This window comes from Suncus etruscus, chromosome 3, assembly GCF_024139225.1.
Source record: "Suncus etruscus isolate mSunEtr1 chromosome 3, mSunEtr1.pri.cur, whole genome shotgun sequence".
Classification (NCBI taxonomy): domain Eukaryota; kingdom Metazoa; phylum Chordata; class Mammalia; order Eulipotyphla; family Soricidae; genus Suncus; species Suncus etruscus.
The window spans coordinates 92,176,347-92,203,308 of record NC_064850.1 but is presented as its reverse complement, the minus strand read 5'-3'; the positions used below and the strand labels follow the sequence as shown (position 1 = coordinate 92,203,308).

Below are 26,962 nucleotides of genomic sequence, written 5' to 3'. Positions count from 1 at the left end.
AATATTGGTCTGTAATTTTCTTTTTTGGCAGCATCTCTCTCTGGTTTTGTTATCAAGGTGATGTTAGCTTCATAAAAGCTGCTTGGGAGTGTTCCCATTTTTTCAATTTCATGGAAGAGCTTTGCTAGAATTGGTAGTAGCTCCTCTTGAAAGATTTGAAAAAATTCATTAGGAAAATCATCTGGGCATTGGCTTTTCTTTTTGGGCAGATGTTTGATTACAATTTCAATTTCCACAGTAGTAATGGGGGTGTTTAGATATGCTACATCCTCCTTACTTAACTGTGGAAGGTAATAAGTGTCCAAGAATTTTTCCATTTCTTCTAGGTTCTCATGTTTTGTAGCATAAAGTTTCTCAAAGTAGTCTCTGATTACCCTTTGGATCTCTGCAATTTCTGTCATGATCTCCCCCTTTTCATTTCTAATATGGGTTATCAGATTTCTCTCTCTCTCTTTCTTTGTGAGTTTTGCCAATGGTCTATCAATCTTGTTTTTTGTTTTGTTTTGTTTTGTTTTTCAAAAAAACCAGCTTCTGCTTTCATTGATCTTTTAGATTGCTTTTTGGTTTTCCACTTCAATGAGTTCTGCTTTCAGCTTTGTTATTTCCTCTGTCTCCCTATTTTTGGTTCCTTTTGTTGGTCATTTTCTAATTTTTTGAGCTGCACCATTAAGTTATTCAGGTATGCTCCTTTTTCCTTCCTGATGTGTGCTTGTAGAACTATAAATTTTCCTCTCAGGACCGCTTTTGCTGTGTCCCATAGATTCTGGCAGTTTGTGTCTTCATTATCATTTGTTTCCAGGAAAGTTTTAATTTTCTTTTTGATTTCATCTCGGACGCACTGGTTGTTCAGTACCAGGGTGTTTAATTTTCAATTGTTAAAGTTTTTCTTGTGTGTGGCTTTGTAGTTCACATCTAATTTCAGAGCCTTGTGGTCAGCAAAGGTAGCCTGCAAGATTTCTATCCTCTTGATTTTATGGAGGTATGCTTTATGTGTCAGCATGTAGTCTATTCTGGAGAATGACCCATGTACATTGGAAAAGAATGTGTATCCAGGTTTTTTGGGATGGAGTGTCCTGTATATATCTACTAGTCCTCTTTCTTCCATAACTCTTTTCAGGGCTAGTATGTTTTTGTTGGGTTTCAGTCTGGTTGACCTATCCAGTGTTGATAGGGCAGAGTTGAAGTCTCCCACAATGATTATGTTATTATTAATTTCTTCTTTCAGATTTGTCAGTATCTGTATTAGATAATTTGCTGGTCTCTCATTGGGTGCATATATGTTTAAAAGTCTGATTTCTTCCTGTTGCACATATCCCTTGATTAGTACATAGTGTCCATCTTAGTCCCTTACCACTTTTCTGAGTATAAAGTTGGTGTCATTAGATATTAATATGGCCACCCCAGCTTTTTTGAGGGTGTTGTTTGCTTGGATGATCTTCCTCCAGCCTTTGGTTTTGAGTCTGTTTGTTCTGACTATTCAGATGTGTTTCTTGTAGGCAGCAGAAGGTTGGATTCATCTTTTTGACCCATTTTGCCACTCTGTGTCTTTAATTGGTGAATTTAGTCCATTGACATTGAGGGAGATGATTGTCATAGGATTTAATGTCATCTTTGTAGATAAGTTTGCTGTGCTTGTTGGTCTTTCTTGTCTTAGAGTAGACCTGTCAGTTTTCCTTTAAGGCTGGTTTATCATCTGTGAAGTTTCTGAGCTGTGTATTCTTCCTCCAAACCTGAACGTGAGTCGGGCTGGGTGCAGTATTCTCGGTGAGGCATTCTTGTCACAATATCCCACCACTGTCTTCTGGCCTTGAGAGTTTCTTGTGACATGTCTGCTGTAAGTCTTAGGGATGCTCCTTTGAATGTAATTTCCCTTTTTGATCTTGCTGCTTTCAGTATTCTATCTCTATCTGTGGGATTTGTCATTGTAATGAGGATATGTCTTGGGGTGTCTTTCTTTGGGTCTCTTTTAGCTGGTATTCTCTGGATATGCAGGATTTGATTGCATGTAGTCTTTAACTCTGGGAGTATCTCTTTGATGATGTCTTTGACAGCTGATTCTTCTTGGAGATCTCCTTCCTGGGTTTCTGGGACTCCAATGATTCTTATGTTGTTTCTGTTGAGTTTATCAAAGACTTCTATTTTCATCTATTCGCATGCCTTGAGTACTTTTTCCATTGCCTGTTCGTTTGTCTTAAGGTTCTTTTTCAATTTCTTCTGTTGTGTTGAGTTTTTCTGCATCACATCTTCCAGTACTCCGATTCTCTCCTCAGCTGCTGATATCCTGTTGGTGAGACTATCCATTGAGGTTTTCAATTGAACAACCGTGTTTTTTAGATCTGTTATTTCAGTTTGGAGTTTTCTGATTTCTGTCTTTGTGTTCTCTTCAGATTGATCTATGCTCTTTTTGAGTTCTATGAACATATTCCATATTTCTATTCTAAACTCCTTATCTGAAAGGTTAATCAGGTGGTTGGAATTTATTAGGTCATCCGAGCTTTCGTCTTCATTCTCTGTGGATGGTGTTTGCCTGCGAGGTTTTCCCATTGTCACGCTTGTAGTGTGGTTTTTCCTGCGTGTTGTGGTGGGGTTCATTGATTAGAAGGAATGCACAGCCGCGAAGTGAAGCGGCCATGCTCTTCTGCTACCTCTAGTTGACACTCCTCAGAGTGAAAAAAGGCACAGCAGGGCAGAGCGATCCCGCAGCCAGAATTACTCAATCAGCAGCTTCAAAATGCAGTTTTTTGGGGGGTGCGCTCCCTAGGCCTCTGAGGAAACGTTCGGGGATTCAGAAGCAGAGTCTCAGGTAGACAGAGATAGGAGTTTCCCCTGAAGTCCTCAGAGTGAACAAAGGCACAGCAGGGCAGAGTGATCCCGCAGCCAGAATTACTCACTCAGCAGCTTCAAAATGCCGCATACATTAATTTTTATGTAGGGAGTTAAATAGTTATTTTTTATCTTGCTGTATAGGTCTGACACTAAAATTATAAGTTGAAGGATACAATCCTAGGGGGGTTTGTTGTCATTGTTGTTTGTTTGTTTGTTTGTTTTTGAGCCATACACAGTGGTGTTCAGGACTTACTCCTGACTGTGCTGGGAATCTTTCCTGGTTGTGCTCAGGGTACCAAATGGGTAAAAATGATTTAACTGTTTCATGTAAGGTTTTATGTAAGGTCTATTTCATGTAAGGTAAGTGCCCTATCCATAGTACTACTTTTCTAGCCCAATCCTCAGTTATTTACCCAGAATACATATAGCATTTGTTGCTTTACAAAATGACGCATTTAAATGCACCTATTTAAATAAATGGGACTCCAGTACCTGAACAGGGTAGCAATCAAGGCAGCTGGGAGTGGAAAGATTCTCTGGTAGAAGGTGTCATGAGTTCAAGTCTCCGAGGACTGCAAATGACCCTTGTGCTTGGTGGGGGAGGCTGTTGAGAAGATGAATCTTCACCCTCTCCTACTTCTCTAGGCTGGCTCCACTCTTAAGGGTTTCCCAACTGTTCCATCAGCTGTGGTCCAGTTCTGATCTGCAGGTTTTTGCAGCCCAACCCTTTTTCGCACGTACTAAAAGGAGTGTGATCTAGGAGTGGAGGGTTCAGACTGCCTCGAGACCAGAGCACAAACACAGCAGTGGAAGAGAAGGGTGTTTCTGTGGTGACATCAGCAATTTAACATTACTGGCCTTCCCTCATTGGCCACTTTCACTTCTGGGGCTCCAGGTCAGTGTAGTCCATGGTGCCAGCCCACAAGTAGTAGAGACAGGAAGCGCCATGTGTGAATAGAATCTAAGTGATGAGCCTACCATGGACATAATAGGGCCTTTGTAGAGTACAAAGGTCAGAAGTCAGGCCCCTATATTGAGGAGGCCACAGGTGCAGCTCCACCAATCACACCTGACACCACCCCCCAAACTTCCAATGCCTGTACTCAGGCTCACAGGTTCAGATTTTCACCAGCCTGCATGTACACTGACAGCCTCAATACCCCAAAAGCAGTGAAATGGGTATTTCATCCTTTGTTCCTAATTCCTTATCTGTTTGCTGCTTCTACGCACCAACCATGGCAAGTTACCAGCATCTATAGCCTCCCCCAGTGCTCATGTAGGGCTCTGCTGGGGAAGGCAAGGCACTCTTTGTCCCTGGAAGTGAGCACAGTGAGGCAGCCCTCAAAAGCTGTGCCAGTGTGGCAGATCCTCTACTGTCTCTGTGAAGCCCCTGCTGTTCTTAAGTTCAGTGAACATGGGGGCTGGTGATGGTGTGAGAAGTGAGGAGAGCTTTGCTTCTTCTCGGTCTCATGCTCAGTTCCCACTACAGACAGTTCTCTGGTTTCTCTCTACCTCATGGACTTCTGGATTGTCTTGTTCAATCAAACCTGTGTGGCTGGATCCTAACTAGAATTATCAGAGCATTTAGGCTCACTCGGTTTGGGGTTTGGTGGGGTTTGGAGGTGGGGCCACAACCTCCTTGATCTTGACCTTCCCATACTTCTCCCACTGCCCCTTGGGCTTATACTGAGTCCTTAGAGGAGACAGGAGTTGTCAGTGGAGGTCCACTCTCCACCCCTTGCCCTATCACTCCCTGGGACACCTACCCCAGTAGCCCCAAGAAGCTGGCAGGCCTCACTGGGCCACCAAGCTATTCCGAGCCTCTGGGAGGGCAATAGCCTTCACTGCTATGTGCAGTGCAAACAGGACTCTTCTCACCTTTGACTGGTCAGGCATGTCTCACCCGCTCTCTCCTCCCCTTCCACCCTCCTAAGGCTGATCCCTTCTGTGAAGTGTGTTGGAAATATCAAACAATACAAGAAAGGCCATTAGGTACAAAATACTCATGTATTTATGAATTCATGACCAAATTAAATATGAAACCTTATATAAAAAGAGGTGTGGGTTGTTCCTCCCTCCACAGCAACTTCTGGCCAGCGCAAGGGGGAGGGGGGTCTTGCAAGGGTGCCTTGCTCCCTCCTGTCCTCCTTCAGCCTCGGATTTGCTCTTCATGGGTTCCTTCTGAGACCTGAACTCCCAAGGGTCAGGCTCCTGGGGGACTGGACTCAGTGCCCTTCTCACAGTCTGTTGAGCTCCCATCTGGTGTCGACTGGCTCTGGCAGCATTTTTGGGAAAGGGGCAGTGGGTCCCTGAGGGACAAGCTGGCCTTGAGTGCAGGGTAGTACTGGGCCCCTGTCCTGTGTGGCCAGTCTGCCTTTCTGCATCATCCATGTCAGGCTCCCCATCAAGGACAGACTTTTTTCTCCTCGTTGCTCTTTAGGTCCTGGCTCCCCTCTTCACCAGGGGTCCCTGGGACACCTACAGCACAGGCGCTCCCACAACTTTGTCTATGCCCTGTCCTGGGCTGCTGTAGCCAAGCCTGGGCTGAGCTCAGCCCGAAGGAGGCCGATCGACCAGCAGGGGGAAGCACAAGCCCAGCTTCTCAGCCAGAAACCCAGGGCGGAACCTGGGCGGGCTCAGTCTGTGCTTCCCACAACCTGGTCACTTTGTCACCGTGGCACTGGCACCACAAAACTGTCGCAAAGGTTTCCTGTCTCCGGCTTTGCTCTATTTCAGTCCTAGAGCCAGACTTCGGTGGCAGAGCAACTCGCCCCTCCTTAGACTCTGGGGTCTAAGCCGGCTAGTCCTCAGCAGCTTTCTGAATTGTGGGGTCACCCGAGTTCTGGGCCCAGGACCCCGCAGCATCCCAGTAGTCTCTTAGGTCTAAAGGTGAAGGGTAGACCAGATTGGAAAGCAGGAAGATGTCCTTAAAGACCCACCATGCCCTGTGAGTCACACCCCCTCCTCAACTCAACCCTGCCTCAGTGCTCACCTGGGGTGTGCTCCAGGCCAGTGCTTCCATTTCTCATTTCCTTTTCTCCCACACCAGCCAACATGCAGCTGTGTGCTCTGAACCCATCACAGGGGCTCCTGCCCTCCAAATCGGTGCCCCGTGTGGACCTCTGGGCACCCCAACACTGCCACACTCTAGGAAGGGGAAAGCAGGCCCGGAATTCTCCTCGTGGACTTCATTCCCCATCGCTCTGAAGCCTCAGCCCCATTGCAGACAGAGCCAGAGCAGGCAACAGTACCCCTAAATGCACCGGGGACCAGACCTCACCATTACCTCATGGCCAAGGCAGCCCCTCTGCTTAACAAAAAAGTAAGACCTCCCATGGGGTCTCTTTCTGTTTCTTCCTGGGACAGGGGAGGGGTCTCCAGGCTGGTATTTTTGTTGCTGATTGGGGGTGCAGGTTTTTGTTTTGTTTTTGCTACTGTGCCCCACCCTGTGAGAAGCCATGCTGAGCTCAGGCAGGGAATCGCTTGGAGGCTGCCCAGCTTCCCATCACACCTGCCTCCTGGTCCTCAGGCCCCCAGCCCAGTAGGAAAGGACGAGGGAAGTTTCCACTGCAGAAGAGGCTCTCTCTTCTGCCAGCCTGGCACCCTGCCTGCCCCCGGATGCCCGAAGCCCTCAGGTGGGATGAGGGGACATGACGTGAGCCTGTCCAATGGCCTCAGGCAGTTGCACCGTGGTGGAAGCTGGGCTGAGCACTGAGGCGAGCAGCTCTTCTGCCCTGAGTCCCAGGTAAGGAGAGAGAGGCCCCTGCTGGGATGCCCACAGACCTCTTTGAGCCTGAGTCTATGCCCCTCACTGTGCCCACCCTGAGACCAGACGCTGGATCACCCTCCCCATGCACATCCCTGTGGCTTCTCATCCCAACTTCGGATCTGGGACATCTGAGCAGCCGGATCCACAGGGCTCGGCCACTCTCGTGCTGGCTGGCAAGGCCAGCTCTGCCCACAGGGCGCTGTTCCCTTGGGTCTCCTTGTCCCTGGAAGGGTTGGGTGATGCAGAGGAGCAGAGGGGCAGGGCAAGTAGGGAAACAGCAGCGGGGGTTCCAGGGCAGAGGCCTGTCAGACCACAGCTGAGGAAGAAGAGGGAGATGAGGAGGAGGCAGCAGAAGAGGAGGGTGAGGAGGGACTGTTCCAAAAGAGCCATCGGCGTTTGGGCTGCCGCTTCAGGTGGAGGTAGTCCTCCTTCTCCCGCTCCTTCCGTGCCCGCTGGTAGTGGTCCTCCTCCTTCAGGTACCACACAGGTGGCCACCGGTGCTTCTCGAAATACTCCTGGTTTTCTGGAGCAAACCCATCAAGGCTTGGTTAGATAGAGTGGTGCTGGGGAATGGGCCGGGGGGCTCCCACTACCTAACCAAGGATGCTGCTGGGTCTTAGTCCAGCAAGAAACCAAAATCCACCTAGAAACTGAGCCCCTACATGCAGCTGCTGAACCCCTCCAAGAGGCAGTCCATTGCCAACGAGGATGGGACCCCAAGAAATATTTTTGGTATTACTGAGGACAGTAGAGAAAGCAAGGAGTACAGAGAAGTCTGGTGAGCAGAGCTGTGGGCAGGTGGAAATGGGAGAAGATCCTGGCTGAGCTCAGGTGGGAGTGGAGGGACTGCAGAAGGTCAGGGAAGGAAGCCTAGGCCAAGAGATGGATGTAGATGCAGAGTACAGGACAGGAGGGCCTGAGAACAGGGAGCATTAGAAGTGAGACTGGGTAAAGGAAAGCAACAGCCAACAGAGAAGCCACTGTGAAAGAACAGAGTGTGGGAAAACTGGTTATTGGGGCAACCAGTTGGGAAGATGAGGAAGGTCCCAACAGAACAACAGAACATCCACATCAAAGATGGATGCAGGGGTTTGGAGAAGCCCCAACACTCCCTGTGAACTAGTACTGGAAACATGAACTGAGCAGGGGTCGCTGCACCCCTCCACCCCAGCTCAAACCTGGCTCAAATCTGATAGCACCCAACCTGTATGAGAGGCAATACCACAAACCATCTCCCTAGATTTCCTAGACATGTATCAAGTACAGTGGATTTCCTAATGTGCGGCCCTCATCAAGAAAGGCTGAAAAATGCTGGCTCGAGTCTAGCAACCCTCTGGACCTCAGAGAAATAGACCCCAGAAAGATTCTTGCTGCTCTGCCCTGGACAGGGTGCTCCTCTGAAAATACTCCTCACTCCCAAGGGACCCTAGCCATCTTGGAGGGTCTTGGGGTCCCAGGAACAGCAGTTCCTGAGCCCAGAGGCTTCAACCGGAGGCTCACCTGGAGACATGGCCTTCATGTCTCGGGGAAACTTGCGGCACACGTTGTTGTAGTTAGTGCAGATGTGGTGAAGACACCAGTCAGCCAGCTGGTACGCACAGTGGAACTGCAAAGGGAGAGGAGGGGAGCTGGGACTAGGGTACCACTGTCATGGTTCTCACCCCCAACATCTCCTCCCCTCTTTCCTGCCTGCATCTCCCCATTCACATGTTTCTCTACCCTATCCTCATCCCTCAGGAGCCAGGCCGAGCAAACTGGCTCTTAGGATACCCAGAAGCTCCCACAGATTTGCTCCAACTCATAATCTTCCAGGGTGGACTTCCTAATTCAGAGAGGCAAGGCAAGTTGTTTTTTTTTTTGTTTTGTTTTGTTTTTTGAGTCACACCCGGCAGTGCTCAGGGGTTACTCCTGGCTGTCTGCTCAGAAATAGCTCCTGGCAGGCACGGGGGACCATATGGGACACCGGGATTCGAACCAACCACCTTAGGTCCTGGATCGGCTGCTTGCAAGGCAAATGCCGCTGTGCTATCTCTCCGGGCCCAAGTTGTTGGTTTTTTTTTTTTTTTTTTTTTTTATTTGAAGACGAGGTCCACATCAAAGATGGAAGCCTCAATGACCTTTAAATGACCCTCACATAATAAGCAGGACTCCCCCAGAAGATGGGACTCCCTTCCTAGCTAAGTTGGTGCTGCCAGTGGGGGGAAGGAGGCCACAACTGTTCACACTGCTCAGCCCTTCTCATGTGCTGCCTGTGGACAAGGCCTAGTGCGGACTCTTTCTCTGCTCTCTTACCTGAGCCAGTTCCAAGAACACCAGAACGTCCCCATCGATGTCCACCATCATCTGGGTTGCTTCCATCAGCCCCGTCACTGTGTACTGCTCTGTAATACACACACACAGCCAGGAAGCAGCTAAAGAAGCGCCTGAGCGAATCTGCATTCACTGGCCCCCCTCCCCGCAGGAGTTTATGGCGGGGAAGAGACATCAAGACAGGGGCAAGGAAAGGCCACTGGCTTCTGTCTCCTCTAGAGGACCCCATGTTCTCTCTTGAACATGTATTTCTCTCTCTTTCTCTCCCCACGCATTTCTTTAAATAAATTTCCTTTGATAAAACTATCTTGCTTCACCAAAATAAATAAATAAATAAAAAAGGCTACAGGAAACTGGGTTCTAAGCATCAGTGGATGCAGAGTGAGGGAGGAAAGTCCATCATCATTTTTCAGGCTATATATATATATAAGTTCTATCAAATAGAACTATCAGACAAAACTATGGAAATATCAATGATAGTGCTAGAGCAGAAGTTATATTTCAGGTTTGCTAGAATCAGCCACTTAGCAGATTAAGTTTACTGGGTTTGTTTGCTTGTTTGTTTGTTTGTTTGGGCCACACCCAGTGGTGCTCAGGGGTTACTCCTGGCTTTGTGCTCAGAAATTGCCCTTGGTAGGCTCAAGGAACCGTATGGGATGCCAGGAATCGAACCTGAGTCTGTCCTGGGTTGGCCATATGCAAGGCAAATGCCCTACCACTGTGCTATCTCCCCAGTCCCAAGCCTACTGGTTTGGATTAACTTAAGTTTTATATCAAATGTGGGGTCATGCAATGGGACAGTGGGTAAGGTGATTGGTGATATGGCCAATCTAGCATTCCATATGGTTCCTCAAGCCTGCCAGGAGTGATTCCAAAGTACAGAGCACCGCAGGGTGTGGCACAACAACAAGGAAAAATTATGTTCTAATTTTACATTTTGTGTTTAAATTTGTTGTTATTATTTTGTTTTGGGGCCACACCAAGCAGCATTCAGGGGTTTACTCCTGACTCTGTACTAAGAAATCACTCCTGGCAGGCTTGCAGGACCATATGAGATGCCAGGGACCAAACCCAGGCCAGCCGTGTGCAAGGCAAATGCCTTCCCTGCTGTGCTACTACTCTGACCCATACATTTTATGTTTAAAGTTTATATTATATATGTGTGCATGTGTTATATAAGCAAATGCTCCTAGTCCTAAATTTTAACCTTGTAAATTGAAGAGATTTTAAATTTAGGTACTCTGATTTACAGCAGTGTTAGAATTAATGTTTCAGGAATACAATGCATTCTTCCACCAGAATACCAGCATCCCTTTTTAAGAGATATTTTTTCTTTTCTTTTGAATTTTGGGCCACACTCAGCAGTAATCAAGGTCAACTCTCCTTGGCACTGAGTTTACTCCCAGCAATGTTCAGAGACCATGCAGTGTCAGAAATTCAATCTAGACCTCTTACATGCAAAGCATCCACTGAACTATATTTACAGCCCCTCAAGAGATATGTCTTCTTTAAAAATATTTCTCATCTCAGTCCTTGGACAAGATCTAGTAACCATCATCCCTAAAGTACAGATGATAGCCTTGAAATTATATTTCTAGCTGTAAGAAACCAGGGCTTTTCAGAGAAATAGCAGAGACCGAATCTGGGGCAGGAAATGTTCCAGATGAACCTGGAACATCTGGTTATTTCAGAGAGCTAGAAAACTCAGAATATCGGGAGCCAACATATAGTCACAGCAACCAGCTGAGCTTCAAAGGAATGACTGCAGTAATAAAAACCAAGAAGGTACTTTAAATATAAGAGACCATAGGGGCCGGGTAGGTGGCGCTGGAGGTAAGGTGTCTGCCTTGCAAGCGCTAGCCAAGGAAGGACCGCGGTTCGATCCCCCGGCGTCCCATATGGTCCCCCCAAGCCAGGGGCGATTTCTGAGCACATAGTCAGGAGTAACCCCTGAGCGTCAAACGGGTGTGGCCCAAACCCCCCCCCCCCCAAAAAAAGAGACCATAAAAGTACCCAACAGAATGAGCCACTCACCTGCCTTTCCTATATGCACTGTACCACTCAGTAACCAGGTAGTAAGAGGAAGTTTCTCTTTTTTAATAACCATTCTAATAGACAAAGAAGGAACAATAAACTAGAAACATTACCATCCACAACACTAAATAAATCCAGGGCTGGGGAAAAGCTCAGTGGTCGTGTGCACTGGAGCTGGAAGCCTGGTAACATATTTTCTTCCTCTAGCACAATCAGTACTTCCCTGGTGGCTTAAGTACTAAACCATCCAGTCAGGATGCTGAGTATTACAGGGAGTAATACTGAACATTGCTTGGGTGACATCCCAATACTAAGTTCAAGCAATGAAATTTAGTGGTGGTTAACATAAGAGAGAAAAGGGTTGGAGAGATGTACAGCTGATACCGCCTTGCATGAAGCCAACCCATTTATGGTCCCCAAACCCTGCCAGGAGTCATCCTTAAGTATGGAGACAGGAATAAACTGAAAGCACTGCTGGGTATGACTCAAAAACAAAAATGAAACAAAAAGAGAGAATGCAGACAATCTATTTCTCTTGATGAAGCACATAAATCTATGACATTATCTAACCAAAATAAAGCTGCAAGTGAATGCGATCTAACCTTCAGAACCAAAAAACCACCTTACTGAAAATATGATATCCTGCAGAAATGTCATTAGAAAAGAAGTTAGTTGTGGACAACTCCAAAAAAAGGAAAAATATCGAGGCTTTTGCTGTTGTTGTTAGTTGTTATGGGAGCAACATCCAGTGGTTCCAGGAGCTAGGATTATTCTTGATGATGCTTGTGGGCCACCAGAGACCCTCTGGGTGATGCTTGAATGTGGAGGTATATGAGGTATTGGAGATCAACTTAGGACCTCTATCATTTGAGGTATATCACTGGTGCCCAAAATCTCAGTGAGTTTTCCCCAACAAATTGCAAGGGAAAATATGTGAAAATTTTAACATTATATAATCTAAATTATTAAAAGACACTGAAAAGATATATTAAAGAAAGAATAAATCATATTATAGTGTGTAAAGATATTCATTTACATGATAAAACAACAAAGATGAGTAAAGAAGTGAGGTCGTAAGAGGTACCCTAAAAACAAAAGCAGTAATCAGCCAGTGTTTGCTCCCAGGTCAGGAGAGCAAGTGGTTGAAAAGTTGGTTGGAGGCTTTGGACAGAGCCTGTGAGGTTCTAGCTTTTGACAGAAAAAATGTCATCCATAATAACTTGTACAGCTGGACTGGTTCCATGAATCTGTGTTATATTTAATTAACAATTAAAAAGTCTTAATTTGGAGAGTCAATGAACTAAGCACAATATTTTCATGTGAAGGTCTGAACCTTTCTGTGGTTCTCCAAATGACACCACAACTTACAGTGGAGCAGAGTAGGAAGTAGTCTCTGAACAACACTAGGTATGGCCTCTAAACCAAAAAAATTTAAATTTAATGAAGGTAGTTTATGTTTGAATTAATCACTTCATAGAAATCATGTCTTACAGAGGCAGAGCTCCACTATAAGTGCTGAGTAACTTCTACTAACTTGCTGCTAGATGCATACACCTGTCTTTCTTTCTTCAAGATCCCAGTGTGGATGAATAAGGTTATTCCATACATATCCATGTGCCTTCTCATGGATGACTGCAGCTTAATAATTTTAATGACCACTTATGAAAATTACTTATCCAAAGGTACTTGGTTGACTAGTTTCTGATTCCATGGCATGATGAAGCAAAGTTACAAAACATGCTTAGACTTTATTTTCTCCTTGGGTCATTTCCTTGAAGACAGTTTTTCTAAAATTAAAAAACTCAGTCCAAGAATTTGTGCCTGAGAGACTGCAGCACTTTGCAGGAGTGGCTGTGGATGACATGCCTCTTTACCCTACCCTAAGGTTCTGTGTGCGCCCAACTGGGCTGGACTCCCAGACTCCTTTGTCACTTCAGGTCTTAACATGTTAGGTCTGATTAATGATTCTGCCTTCCTATTGAACATGACTAAGGCCCTGCTTTAAAACTCATTTCCCCTCATGGACTGCTGTTTCCTTCTGTCTAAGCCCTGACACCTGGATCACCTACCAGGGTTACCCCTCCTTCTAACACTAGCTCCTTTCTGAGACCTTCTGCTCACTGACCTGCTAAAGATACAAGTCTCAAGACAGATTCTAACAGCAACACCATCTCAATTCCAACACCAATAGAAGCTGCCTACCTGTCTGCCCCAGCATCTCCTAATCTGTACAACACAGGTCCCTTCCTCAGTCATTGCACCAAGTCCATCAACTTGCCCTCCTTACAACCCCTCCCAACTCCAAGAACCCTGGGGTTGGTTCAGTTATCACAATATTTTCAAAGAATTAAGAGTGGCAGCAGATGCATGCTTGTTTTCTGTTTCTGAAAGAAATAAGAAAAACTGAAGTTGAAGGCAAAAGAAGATGGGAGAAAGACAGAAAGAAAGAAAGAAAGAAAGAAAGAAAGAAAGAAAGAAAGAAAGAAAGAAAGAAAGAAAGAAAGAAAGAAAGAAAGAAAGAAAGAAAGAAAGAAAGAAAGAAAGAAAGAAAGAAAGAAAGAAAGAAAGAAAGAAAGAAAGAAAGAGAAAGAAAGAAAGAAAGAAAGAAAAGGAGAAACTAAGAGCAGAGTGAGTGAGGAATTATGTTCCACTGTCCTGACATCTTTGGCATGGAGCATGCCAGGTTGTCGAGCACTCTCTGTCAACTTAGTCCCTCACCACTGGCAGCCTGTCCCATAGGAAAGGCAGAAACAGTCTCTTCTCTCCTGAGGGTTTTCTGCCCTCCCCGGGAGGCCCCTGAGTGCCCTGGTTACTCACCTGTGAGGGCAACCAGGTGTGGCAGGCAGAGGCGATTGGCCAGGATGATGAGCTTCATGTCGTCCAGGTCAGGGCTGGAGGTGAACATGCCCGTGTAGAGGTATTCTAGCACTGCCCTCATGCAGCTCTTGCTCGTGTATGGAAATACCACCTGTGTGGGACACAATGAGGGCTGTGTGAGGGTGGTCACTTAGCTCTGAGAAACCCCACAGACAGCCCTCTCAGACAGCCGCCCTCCTGGGGCTACCCAACCCCTGCTCCAACACCCCCCCACAACACGCAGCCTATGTTCCACAAACCAGCTGGCACAGGGGCCAGGCTGCTGAGAGAAGCCAGCAAGGAATGAGAGGCACCTGTGGGAGGCCCTTGTGGGCAAGAAGATGCCTGATAAGCCCTTTCAGTCACCTAAACCTACACCAGCTCCTTCAGCATTGAGGAGGCTGAGGCAGTGGGATCAAAGCCAAGTAGAGAAAATATCAGCTGGCTTCTCTCTGCTCGAGGCTGCTGCTTTGGGCCTGTGGGATCTCCTTGAAGCAGTGCTACAGCCAAAACTGCTTTCTCATCAGAGGATGTCTCCACAGGCTGCACTGGTAACCAGCTAGAGTGTTGAGGCTGCCTTCTGAAGAACTAAAAAGGGCTGTAACTTTGGGAATTCCTATCTATAAGGCCCATCCAAAGCTACCATGACTGTGGGGATAAGGTGATGAGGTGAGACTCAAATCTCAGTCATTGTGCTTGGTCAGTGTTAGGGACCTTGGTCTTTCCCAGAAGCTGTAGCAAGTTCTGATACAGTATCCCTTGACACCAGGCCACATTGCTCTATGTCTAGATTTTTATTCAAGTGCCAAGGAAGCGACACAGAAGCAAGTACTTGGCAGAAGTAAAAAAAAAAAAAAAAAATGGGGCCGGAGAGATAGCATGGAGGTAAGGCGTTTGCCTTTCATGCAGGAGGTCATCGGTTCGAATCCCGGCGCCCCATATGGTCCCCTGTGCCTGCCAGGAGCAATTTCTGAGCCTGGAGCCAGGAATAACCCCTGAGCACTGCCAGGTGTGACCCAAAAACCAAAAAAAAAAAAAAAAAAAAAAATGCTAGTCCCTTACATAAATCTTTAGCCACCTAGCAAAAGGGCCTGTGCCTTCAGAAGTTTCCTGGAAGTGCACAGTATCATGATAGCTGCAACGCTGAGAACAACACTGAGAGCTCTCCAGGAGTTTTCAGGAAAGAGAGACAGGCCATGGTTTGCACTTAGAGAAAAGAAAATGTTTCTCAGGATGCATTTGAGAGAACATTTCTCCAAGTCACATTCCTAGACACTGCCACAGCCATTCTAGGCTTGGGCCTGAGGGGATGCACTGGATGGAAGGGGTCACTGATGAGGAAGAAAGGACACTGGGAAGCCTTTCTTCTCCCTACTTGTACTTTGTTGATCTTGCAGGGCCTGACCCTCCCAGACTCAGCTAGTTTCTAGATTGTAAATGTCACTGAAGGCAGAGCTCATCTGAAAAGCACAGCCCACAGGTCTTCTGACACCACCTGTCTCCGGTCCTCACCAGACAGCTAGGCCCCCTTTACCTCAAGTCTGCAGAAACTGCTCAACCAGCCCATCCTAGACCTACTTTGCTCTTTCCATTCAGGGAAACTGCAGCAGAAGCTCCTGCCCACTCACAACCTCCTGCTCCCCACATCCTCACATCCCATGGGGCTCTTTCTATCTGTTCAATGACCATTTTGCCCCAAAGTACTTCCATATTTGCAGGTGGTAGGCTCAGTTTGGGGAAACTGACTTTTTTCTCTTTGTTGACTGCATGTCAAAAAAAAAAAAAAAAGGCACAAGATAGAGAGCCAGATCTTGAGTTCAAGTCCTAAACTCGCCTTCCAACCCACACAACTCTGGGGAAGCCAAAGTTAGCATTGTCAGGGCCCTTGCTTTACTTGTGAAAAGTGAGAATGCTCTGCATGTAGGAGCTATGCCTGACAAGATATGAGAGAATAGACTGGAAATGCTTTCTAAATAATGAAATGATAATGCTTCCAAAATTCCTTTACCTAGAAAACAGTAAAGTCTCTGGCTCTGGGAACCAGTTCACAAATGTCTCCTGAGGTTATTGCTTGTGGTTAGCACAGTCATTTAAAGGAAAATTAATCACGTCTCTCCTGCCCACCCAAGTTACTCTGAGCCTTACCTCCCGGGTGGAACTCTCCACAAATGGCCCTCCAAACATGGCAGCCATCCAATCACAGCTGGAAATCAACAGGGGCTTATGGGCGCTGATGGTGCCATCGTCCAAGATGAAGGTGACATCTGCCGGGGAGATGTGCTGCATGAGAATGTGGTCAGCTATGGGACAGCGATCCCAAGGGCAGAAGCTGTACCAGACAAGGCACCTTTTTCTAAAACCACAGGCTGTATTGTTCACAGCAGCCAAGCTCACAGGTATGGGACCCCAGGCCTTGGGAACAGAGCCACGGTATCACCAGGATTCTAGCAGCCAAGACAGATAAGAATTACCATCATATCAATGAGGTGCAATCTGATGGGACTTTCCTACCTTCTGGCCATCAGTTCCTACCCCTGAGAAATAGAAGAACTATACCTAGGCAGGTTTACTTCTAGCAGATTCTATACCTGAGAAGGTGCCTTTGGCCAAGCACTCTTTCACCCGATTCGTCCGGCGTACATGGAAGGCCTTGGTGATCTCCTGGTTCATGAAGGCCTCGTTGTTGAGGATATTGGCCACCATCATGCGCAAGTCAAAAACCTCAAGCAGCTCAGCAATGTGTGCGATGTGCATAAGGTCCCTCTCCTTCTCGTCCAGTTCCCCCGTGTACAGGTACTTAAGAACAGCCCGGAATGGCCCTGGTTGGATGGAGTTGTCCATTTTAACCACCACCATCAGCCGGGACTTGTAGGTCAAAGGATCTTCTGCCATCTCCTCCTGGATGCTCACAAAAGCTCGGCTCCAGGAAGACAGCACTCGGCCTCGGCCTGGCAGGTAGCCTGTTCCATTGCCCCGTAAGATGCCATCACTGGTTGAGGCCCGGAGCCCAGCAGGTCCAGAGCCCCCGCCCTCATCCACGCTCTCACACACATCAAAGCTGGCGGCCCGAAGCAGAAAGTCCCGCCCATGGTGGTGATGGTGATGGTGGTGGTGATCAGGGTGACCCCGATGGTCCTCTGGGCAGGGCCCCCCTGGCCCCGAAGGGCCTCCCAGCTCCCCCTCACTCAGGTCCATGAGGAACAGATCGTAGAATTTAGAGGAGGAGGTGGAGAGGTAGATCTTATGGGCAAAGATGCGCACCCGCTCCTGCAGCACCAGGATGACATCCGCGCACAGCGGGTCCTCCAGGAGGTGGGCGGGGCACTCCTCACTGCTGGACGGGGGATCGGGCACCACAATGATGGGAGGAGGAGGCTTGGGGGGAAGGAAGGGTGCCTGCAGCAGAGGCCGCTGCACGTTACGGAGGTGAGACTTCCAGAACTGCAGGTGCCGGCGAGAGATGAGCGCCGCCCGGATGGCATTGTCAAAGACGTCCTTGATGCCAAACTGAGCCACCACGCTGGTCTCATAGTAGGGGATGCCCAACTCCTTGGCCACCTCCCGACCTTTCTCGGGAGGTAGTATTTCATTCGGCTTGATGGGCCTATAGGTTTAAAGAAGGAAACAAATTGGTGTTGGTGGTGAAAGGTAAGGGATGGCATGGGGGTTTTCCACAAAGCTGGATCCATGTCCTGCCCTGCTCTGTCTGAATCACTAACCAGCCCTTCGCATGCCATCTGGCCAGATCCTACCAGACCTTAGGTCCACCTCCAATCCCCTCTTCTTCTAGGAAGTTTTCTGTATCTATGCCAGGCCCCAGTGATCTCCATTCTCCTAGAAGTGGTAGCATTCATTATCATGCAAAGTTCCACATTCATTTTTAACATATTTGTCACATATTCACCTACAGTTCAACTTCCAACATGTTTATAGTACCTTTCACACAAAGACAACCTGCTCAATCCTGTCAGCATATAATTAATGAGAGGAACGATGGATGGATGGAAGAATTTATGTGAAGAATGAATGGATAGGTGAATGGATGGGTGGATAAAAGGATAGATGCATGAATAATGTATGGAAGAGTAGATGGATGATGGATGAATGGATTAACACTATTCTGGCTCCCTAACTTAGCGGAGTAAGTAGATGATTATACAAATGGATGGAAAGATGGATGAATGATGGATGGATAGACATATGGATGGGGGATGAGTGTACAGATGGATAGCAGATGAAAGGACATTTGGGTGAATGGATAACTGGATCAATAAATGGGCAGACACAGGGATGAGTTGATAAATGGACAGACAGATGGAGAAACAGATGGATGGGTAGATAGATGAATGGACAAACAGAGGGACAGACAAATGGAAAGCCAGATGAAGAGATAGATAATTGGTTGCATGGATGAGTAGGTGAATGGATAAAGGAAATGAATGAGTGGATGGATTAATGGTTGGATAAGTACATGGATGGGTATATAGATGAACACTCTTTAGGTTTTCAATGTTGGTAAATTTCAAATAGACATAAAGCTCAGTGGGAGTCCCTCAGGGCAAAACAGGGAGCCACTGAGATAAATCCCCTTTCTCTGTCTTCCTCCTTCCCCTCCCTAGGGTTCATCACCCCCTACCTAGCCAAAGGTCTCCTGGCCCTATTGACAGCTTCCAGGTCGGCGTAGCGCAGGTCCAGCTGGCAGCCTACCAGGATAACAGGTGCTCGGGGGCAGAAGTGCTTTATTTCTGGGTACCACATGGTCTTGACATGGTGGAGAGAATTGGGGTTGGCGATGGAGAAGCACAGAACCACCACATCCGATCTGGGGGTTGGATAAGGAGATGAGTAGATAAAGCTAGGTTCCTGAACCCTGTAATGAGAGAGACTGCACAAGCCCCCCTACTCCTACACTTGTATTTCACATCTGTCACCTGCATCTGCTCATGTGACTTATACAAAGCATCATAATAGATCCTCTAATTTATGGGCCTCTAATTTAGCATCTTAGCATTTTAATAGCCCTTATTTTGACCTTATGGCTACCTCGTGAGTTAGAAATTACCATTTTTACCACCTCATAGCTGAGAGAAAGTATCTCAGAACAGCTTCCTAATTGGTCCAAGTCACAGAGCAAGCAGGTGACAGGGATTCAACCCAGCATCCTGACTTAATGCTGCAGCTCTTTCCCTGCCCCACACTGTCCTCCTGGGAGGCCTGCCAGTGCTTTGTTCTGCACTCCTTCCTCCCTGCTTAAATTGCAGAGTTGGTCAATTTTTGTGAAAGCAGCCAAGCCCCATGCCCTGCCTTGCAGGCATCCAGAGTCCTTCCTTACCTCCCATAAGCAAAGCGACGATCCTTGTGGTGGTCTCCAAAGGTGTCCCAGAGGCGGAGGGAGACACTGACATCATCTACCACATCTCGAGATCGTTCCAGTACCTGTGGTTGATGGGGGCAGGGGTAGGAACTAGGGACAGCAAAACTTAGGGCACCAAATTTTCAGCACAGGGTGGTGCCAGCTCGTCTTAAGGGTCCCTGCAGCATACCAGATGAAGGACCAGAGTGAGCAGCGTTTCCACTGTGCTGGCACCACATTGATGCAGCACATCACTGTGGACACACGAGCGAGGGAGGCAGCCCGAAATGGCAGGTTGGTGGGCCATGCATGGAAGCTCTTAGGGAGCTGCAGATGAACCTCTGGCAGCTTCTTGCTCTCAGCTCCCCACAGCTCCTCTTCCTAAGGCCCCCATGACTGAGGCTAGGAGATTTGAAGATGCTATTCCTTAGGACCAGGCCCCAGGATGCAGCCACATTAGGCCGAGTCAAAACTCTCCATAACCCCTCTTAGGGTGGGTTCACTTGCTCTCTCTCTGGGGGCTCCTTCCTCTTGCCCTCCCCCCATCTGTAAAGAATATCCATGAGCTCAGTAGGGAAGACCATGTTTTGGTCACTTGGGGCTTAAGGTATGGGAAGAAGCCCAGAAGTATGGCAAGGACCCCCAGTCACACGCCCTTGTACCTTACCTCCTGGCACACCCGATACTGGTCAATGGCCCACACTGTGGGTACATGGGTGGCGAGCAGCTGGTACTGGGTGAGGGTGGCATTGCAGGCCCGGGCACAGATGAGCCTGGTCTTGCCCACAGCGTTGTCCCCCACCACAACGCACTTGATAGTCTCTACGTTTGGCCTTTCATAATCCATGTCAGAATCCATTAATTGGAACCTGAGAGAAAGAAGAGGTCAAGATGGTGCCCACACCCTGAGGACCAGAGCCAGCCTCCCTCCTCAGCGAGGACCCTCGTCAAGCACTGAAGTTGAGGGAGGGAAAATGAGCCAATACTCTCTGGAACTTCCTGGGCAAGAGCTATTAGGGCCCAGATTAGGCTGAGAGAAGCACTCCTCTTCCTCCTGTTGTCACCATCTTCCTGAAGGGGGTCCGAGAGAAAGAGGCAGGCCTGGGACCTGGGCCCTATTGCCTAGAAAAAAGAGAGTCTGAGGGCAAACTCATTCATCCCACTCTTCATCTCGCTAGTCACCTCTTCCCTGTACAGGGCGAGGACAACAGAACAACAGCTGAGAACAGCAGATCAGGGCCAGGTCCCCACCCCTTCCCAGCATGCCCGAGGGCAGGGCCACTTTAAAATTTAATGGACCTGTGGGAGCTGGGGGCAGTTCTCCTGTACTCCCCCTTTGTCTTGATCTTCCTGATGGGGAATTTCCAAGCCCCAGCTTGCCTTCTCTCCTAGCCTCCAGCCCCTTTATATAAGTGCTAGCACCTTTCATTTTAGTCCCTGAGCTGGGGAAGCTTCCAAAGGTGGACAAACAGTACACAGGCCTCCCCTCTCTAGCACCAGGTATATCCGCACAGATGCAGACCTGGTTTTGAGATGTGGTGGACACACCCCACAGTCCAATGCTCTTCCCACTCCCCACTCAGGCTGTCCTCTGAGCCTTCAGCTTCAAGGGGAACCCATTCCATCCCCCTTTGCTCTGCCTATTCTTAGGAGAAGGTGGCTCCAGCACCACACAAGCAGAAGGTGTCACCAAGCTTAAGTGTCCACATAGGTAATGACAGCTGAGGGACACTAGGGTCAAGCAGTGATCCTGAGTTTCTGAGCAAATGTTTGCCTCAATTTCCTTTTTTTACTGGGCAGAGGAAGTGGTTTGTCCACCCACAGAGAGAAATGGCTCAAATGAACAAAGAAAAGGCCCTTCTATGGTCAAAATGTCACGTCAGTGCTTAAAAAGCTGTTGCCAGGAGGATTCCTCAGTTTCAGGGGCTTTGGCTGGCAGCCTCCTAACTGGCATGTACCCACCTGGCCAGGCTGAAAGGAGAGAGGGGATGGGAAGCTGGTTTTGCCAGAGTCCCAGCAGCTGCTGCTCACATTCCCTGTGCACCTGCAGTCAGCTCAGTGGGGCTGCAGTGAGAGGAGGCTCCATCCTGGGCCTGCTTGGGAGGGCTGAGCTCAGACTCTCACCCCCACCCCACTGCTGCACCCAGGCAGTCCAAGATCCAGGCCAGCAGAGCAGCAGAGCAGTTCCTTCCTGCTGCTCTAACTGGATGCCCGCATGCAAGAATGCAGAGCTGAGATATCCAAGTAATGCTAGCAACTGGGGTTTGCTGAGAGCAAGCATCTCCACGGTCCAGGCAAAAAGTACAGCAAGGACTTTTCAATGAGACAAGCACCTCCTCTTTCTTGGAATTTTACAGGCTCTGGACCCAGCACAGCAGGGGGTCTCTAGGCAGGTCCCTCCCCCAAAGCTCCAGGGTATCTGTGGGCCTTCTTCCTTTTCCTTGCCTGAAGCCCTCCTCTTGCTCCCAGTGGGCAGCCATACTTCTAACCATCCTTTTGGCTCCTTCCAGGGTGCTCTAAGTAAGGGCCTGGTACTCTGCTTTCACAGCCACAGGCCTCACGTGGGAGGTATCATCTGGGCTGAGGTTCACCGACTGGAGAACAAAACACATAAAAAAGTCCCATACAAATAGGCAACAAATATGTTCTTGAGGAAGAACATAAAAACCCACAAGCTAGTAGATCTTCTTAAATTCTGACTCTAGTGGTCTGTAGGTAAATGAATGAGGAGTCCATGAAAGAGGGACCTTGGTGCAAAAACAAGGACGGGGTGTCTGCACAGCTGTGCTCGTCCAGGACAGAAGACTCACTTTTTCCACACTCATGCCTTACGCATTTATGTACCTTTAGGGGTAAGCAGAGCTCACCTCACCAACAAATAGGACAGTGATGAGCACTGTGCTCTGAGTGTAGGCACCAGACCAGCTGAGTGGTACTTTGAAGAGACTCTGCCAATGCCCCAGCCTGTCTCTAACTGCTCCTGCAGCCTTCTCTAGCACACCCCTCTAATTGCTCCTATTTTTTTTTTATTTTCACCCCCTTCACCCCGGTCCCAACTGTCCAAATGGCAACCTTCATTGTCCTATCTAGATAAGAACAAATTGCTACACTCTCTGGCCATCAGTCTGCCTTCTGGAAAATGGGTATAAAGTCTTAGGTGGAAAATCTCTTGAATCTTGATGAGTTCATGTCTATAGAGCCTGGGCAGAAAAGGGTACTTGTTCTTATATAATATGGTATTATATAATGCCAGATTACATATCTATATGCAATTATATCCCTCTTTAGGATACAAACTGGACCGCTTGAGTCAGCAGAATTCTTGGTCTAAGCTGACCTATCTGAAGCCGGGTTCCTGTACTGAGAGCAGCGGGCCGATGCCAGCTGTAAGGTGATTTTTGTTCTAGAATATTGCCAACTTTACTGGCTCATTGCTGCTAGCATGATGAGCCAACCCACTCAGGGAGCTTCTCAACTTCTTTTCCCTCTGGCAGTCTCCCCTTCAATGACTCCGAGCTTTTCTGCACAATTAACTCAGCCTCGTTCCTTCTGAGCCTCCTGACTCTATACACTAGGGTTGCCTTATCACCCTGACCTGAGGGTCTCGACAACCACTGCAGTCCTTGCATGTTTGATCTCAGAGTCAGCGAGGAACCCTGTCCCCTTCTCCTCGAACAGCTACCTGCCCACTCAGGCCAGACTAAACACAAGGTGTGCACAGCTTAGCTACAACCCTCACCCACTCCCTGTCCCACCCCCACACCCCTACACACCCTCTTCGCAAAGCCCAGAAAAGCCCCCTTCTCCTCCCACAGCTGATAGGCTTGTTCTTCTGTGGCTGCCCTAGTCTGGTTGTCAAGGAAACGACAGAATCTCCCTGGGGGCCTGGCTTGTCTCCTAGCAACCAATATCCCACATTCTGCATCTTTCAAAAATGTGAAAGGGACGAATATCAGAAAATAAAAGTAAAAATCAAAGAGGATGGACAAGGAAAAGAGAATCTAGAAGAGCAGAGAGGCGCCTCCCAATGAAAGAAGACTCGCACTGTGATCACTGACATGTTCATATGTGGGGTGGGGGGGAGGAAGAAATGAATACCCGGAGCAGATCCAACGGACAGACAACAAGGCCCCAAAGGGTCGTGGCTGTGGTCCTATTAACAAATGGTGCAGACCTTAACAATGACTTCGCCTCTCAAACCCCAAACGGCCAGAGATCAACAAACAAACAACACTCGGGGTTTCTAGCTGTAAGATAAGAGTGCCAGAGCTCAGAAACAAGCTGCAAGGCAGTTTGGGTTGAAAGCAACGTCTCCAGAACCGAGCAAAAACGCCCCAATTTCATTGCTTTGGGACGCAAACGCAACCCACCCCACGCCCAGTTTGATTCTGACACGCTATCACACACACACACACACACACACACACACACACACACACACACACACAATATCAATCAATCAAAATAAAATAATAATCGGGGAAGGCCACGGCACCCCAAGAGAATCAAATCATCGTCCTTTCGCTGGAAAAGCTCGGAACGACCCGTTCTCTGTCCGCTGAACCCCAAAAGGCCCAAGCTGGGGTCCACCCAGTCGGAACGGAAGCCCGAGGGCAGCGAGGAGGGAGGGCAGAAGAGCAATTCCAGAGGCTGCCTGCCATTCGGTCGTCCTAGGAAGGAAGCCTTTACTTACACCACTACATGTGACGGGGTAATTTCGAGCGTCAGGATCACATCTCTTCTTGCCGAGCACGCTCATTTTAGTCGAATGTCGGGGGTCACTCTGCAAGCGTGCAAGTTGAGGACGATGCTACCTGCCGCTCGCCGCCTCCGGAACCGGGCCCGGCTGGCTGGCGTTAGCTCAGAAACTCTGACAGAGCAGCCCAGGCCGGAGCGCGGGCCGAGGACCTCCGGGCGTGCGGCGGCACTGCAGCCATTGCCTCTTGCGGATCAGCATCTCCCCGCGCCCCGGGCGCCCAATGTCATGGAGGCGCGCCGGCGGCAACGACTGCTCGCGGCCCTTGCGACCTCGAGCCAGCGGCTGGGCCGCGCCGCCGCCGCCGCCGCCGCCGCCCCTGGTCCTCGGGCTGCCGGGCTGCTTGGGCTTACAGGCTGAGCGCAGGGGCGAAGGCGAGGGCTGAGGCCGCAGCCGCTACGCGCCCGACCCGCTCGCTCGCAAGGCGCGGCCGCGAAGACGTCTGCCTAGCTAGCTAGCTAAGCGCTGCAGTCCCCGGCGCCGCTCGCGACCTCCCGCTTTCATTCACAAAAAAGCAAAGGGGGGAAAGCGGGGGGAGCCGAGGGGGCACTCGTAAGCCCTGACGGCAGCCTGACGGGCCCCGCCCACCGCGGTGCGCCATTGGTGGACGGGGAGGGGCGGGGAGAGGGCGGGGAAAGAAGCGGATTGGCCGGGACGTCCCGGAGGCCCCGCCTCGCAGTCCAGCCGCTCCTCCCTCCTTCCTTCCTTTTCTCTTCCTCCCCCGCCCTCCAGTCGCGTCTGCTCTATCCTGGACTTGGTTGCTTCCGATGCTTGAGAAGCGCAGATCCCATTGCACACACGCACACGCACACACACACACACACACACCTGGACTTGGTCGCATGGACATACACACACACATACACCTGGACTTGGTCGCATGGACACACACACACCACACACCACACACACACCTGGACTTGGTCGCATGGACACACACATACACCTGGACTTGGTCGCATGGACACACACACACACACATACACCTGGACTTGGTCGCATGGACACACACACACACACATACACCTGGACTTGGTCGCATGGGCACACACACACCACACACCACACACACACACACACACACACCTGGACTTGGTCGCATGGACACACACACACACACATATACACCTGGACTTGGTCGCATGGACACACACATCACACACATACCCCCCACACACACACACACACCACTCCCCTTTCCTGCGGAAGCTGAGGAGAAGCTATGGGAAGCAATTGCAGTCCTCCCTCTGAGGAATTGCCAGCCTGGAAGTCTCTCTAAGGCTTTTGCCCAACTGGAACTCCTCCCACCCACCCACCCACCCCACCAGGCCTTCCCTTGGTCCTTTTTGGTAGTTCTAGATGACGTCCCTGTCCCACATCTACCGGTTTCTCACCGAGACTTTCTGTCACGTGCCACCTGACTTCTCACCGAGACTTTCTGTCACGTGCCACCTGACTTCAAGGGTTCTTGTGAATGTGCTCTGAAAAAGAAAATAATAAATAAAAATGACACTAGCCTCCAGCATGGCACTGAGAGCATTCTAGGGCAATTCCTATTCTCTTCATTGTATACTAGAGATGATAAAGAACAACCACAGGGCCCAAGCCTTAGGAGACTGTTTTCCTTACACTCTGCAAACCCGGATTTGAGCCCCTGGTTATTCCATGTGGTCTCTCCAGCACATCAGGAGTAATTTCTGAGTGCAGAGCCTGGGGTAGCACCTGAGCATTGCCGAGTGTGGCCCATAAACACACACACACACAAAAGCAAAAACTATAAAGAACAACCTCCTTTGGTTCTCAAAGGAATTTTCCATACTCAAGGCTAATTTGATTACTATTATCCTGACTGCTAATTACAGCAGTCTGTTCTATCTGATTTGACTTGGACAGTTTTTTAATTTGGACAGTAGGGCATCCACGGCTGTGTCCAGGGCTCTTTTCTGGCTTTGTGCTGAGGAATCACTCCTGGTAGGACGCTGGGAACCACAAGGGATGACCAGGATTGAACCCAGGTGGACTTTGTGTAAGACAAGCTCCTTACTGGCTGCACTATCTCTCCAGCCCCACGAATGAATCTTCTTTTTGTCTGAAGCACATTTGGAAGCAGGGAAGAATGTGCCAGGTCCTGTGATGGACTTGCTACTGGCCTCCTTCACAGTCAGGAAGTGTCAGTGGGCAAGGCTGCTTCCCCAGCTCCTTCAGAATCAACCTGGGGCTAGAGGAGAAGTCAGTTAGGGATAAGGACAGAGGAGCTGCTTAGGACTCACACTCCTAAGAGAGAATAGCTTGAGCACTTAGGAAAGAAATGATGCCATGTCCAGTTCTCCCCTTCGTGTTTGATGCAACAAGGCCTTGTCCATCCTTAGCTTCACTCATTGAACTACAGAAAAGTATAGTCTGACATTTTTGCCTGTTCCCACAATGGCAGCAGTCAGGGTCTGGCCACCCCTCCCTGTGCCCACTTCTGGAGGGCCAGTCTTTAAGGCTTTACTTTTATACCACCCAGTATGCTGAGCAGAAAATACACTGCCTCAATCCAAACTCCTGGGATGGTATGGGGGACGGGTGTCACATTGCTTGGGTACTGGCCCTATTCATACCCACAATTCCCTCCTCTGATTTTTTTCAGTTCTTTTCAGTCTTCACCCCAAGAAACCTTGTCAGAGTTATGTCTCCCCAATGGCCCTTGTTTCCTCCTCAGCACTGGTCCCCCCACCACCCTCCCTGCATGACCTTTCCTCTTTTTAAAATGTTTTTATTTGTTTGTTTATTTTGAATCATTGTGAGATCAAGTTATAAAGTTGTTCATGATTGAGTTTTAATTATACAATGTCCAGCACCCATCTCTTCACCAATGTCCCTAGTTTGCTTTCCACCTTCCTTCCCACCCCCGCCCAGTTTATCCCCTGCCTGGCTCTATGGCAGACATTTTATTTAAATACATTTTTAATTTAAACACCATGATTACAAAGTTGTTCAAAATTGAGTTTCACTTTTACAATGTATTCATCCCCTTCACCCATAAATGCTTCCCACCACCAATGTCCCTGTTTCC

General features: G+C 48.7%; 1 protein-coding gene across 1 annotated transcript; it reads right to left on the bottom strand.

The window, feature by feature from the left end:
- Nucleotides 1–4,814: 4,814 nt before the first annotated feature.
- Nucleotides 4,815–23,975, bottom strand: RHOBTB2 (Rho related BTB domain containing 2). The gene is made up of 10 exons (XM_049769444.1): nt 23,842–23,975; nt 19,816–20,017; nt 19,128–19,231; nt 18,432–18,617; nt 16,384–17,399; nt 15,941–16,059; nt 13,757–13,907; nt 8,888–8,976; nt 8,096–8,201; nt 4,815–7,118 (listed from the first exon to the last, which is right to left on the bottom strand). The coding sequence occupies exons 2-10, from the start codon at nt 20,005–20,007 to the stop codon at nt 6,901–6,903; spliced, it is 2,181 nt and encodes a 726-aa protein (XP_049625401.1). The 5' UTR covers nt 20,008–20,017; nt 23,842–23,975; the 3' UTR covers nt 4,815–6,900.
- Nucleotides 23,976–26,962: the final 2,987 nt, after the last annotated feature.

Coding starts and splice junctions, on each gene's coding strand:
- RHOBTB2 (XM_049769444.1), bottom strand. CDS start 20,007: ATGGATTCTGACATGGATTATGAAAGGCCAAACGTAGAGACTATCAAG. Junction 19,232..19,815: donor AGTATCGGGTGTGCCAGGAG/GTAAGGTACAAG, acceptor CATCAACCACAG/GTACTGGAACGATCTCGAGA. Junction 8,202..8,887: donor TGTTCTTGGAACTGGCTCAG/GTAAGAGAGCAG, acceptor CTCCCTTTGCAG/TTCCACTGTGCGTACCAGCT.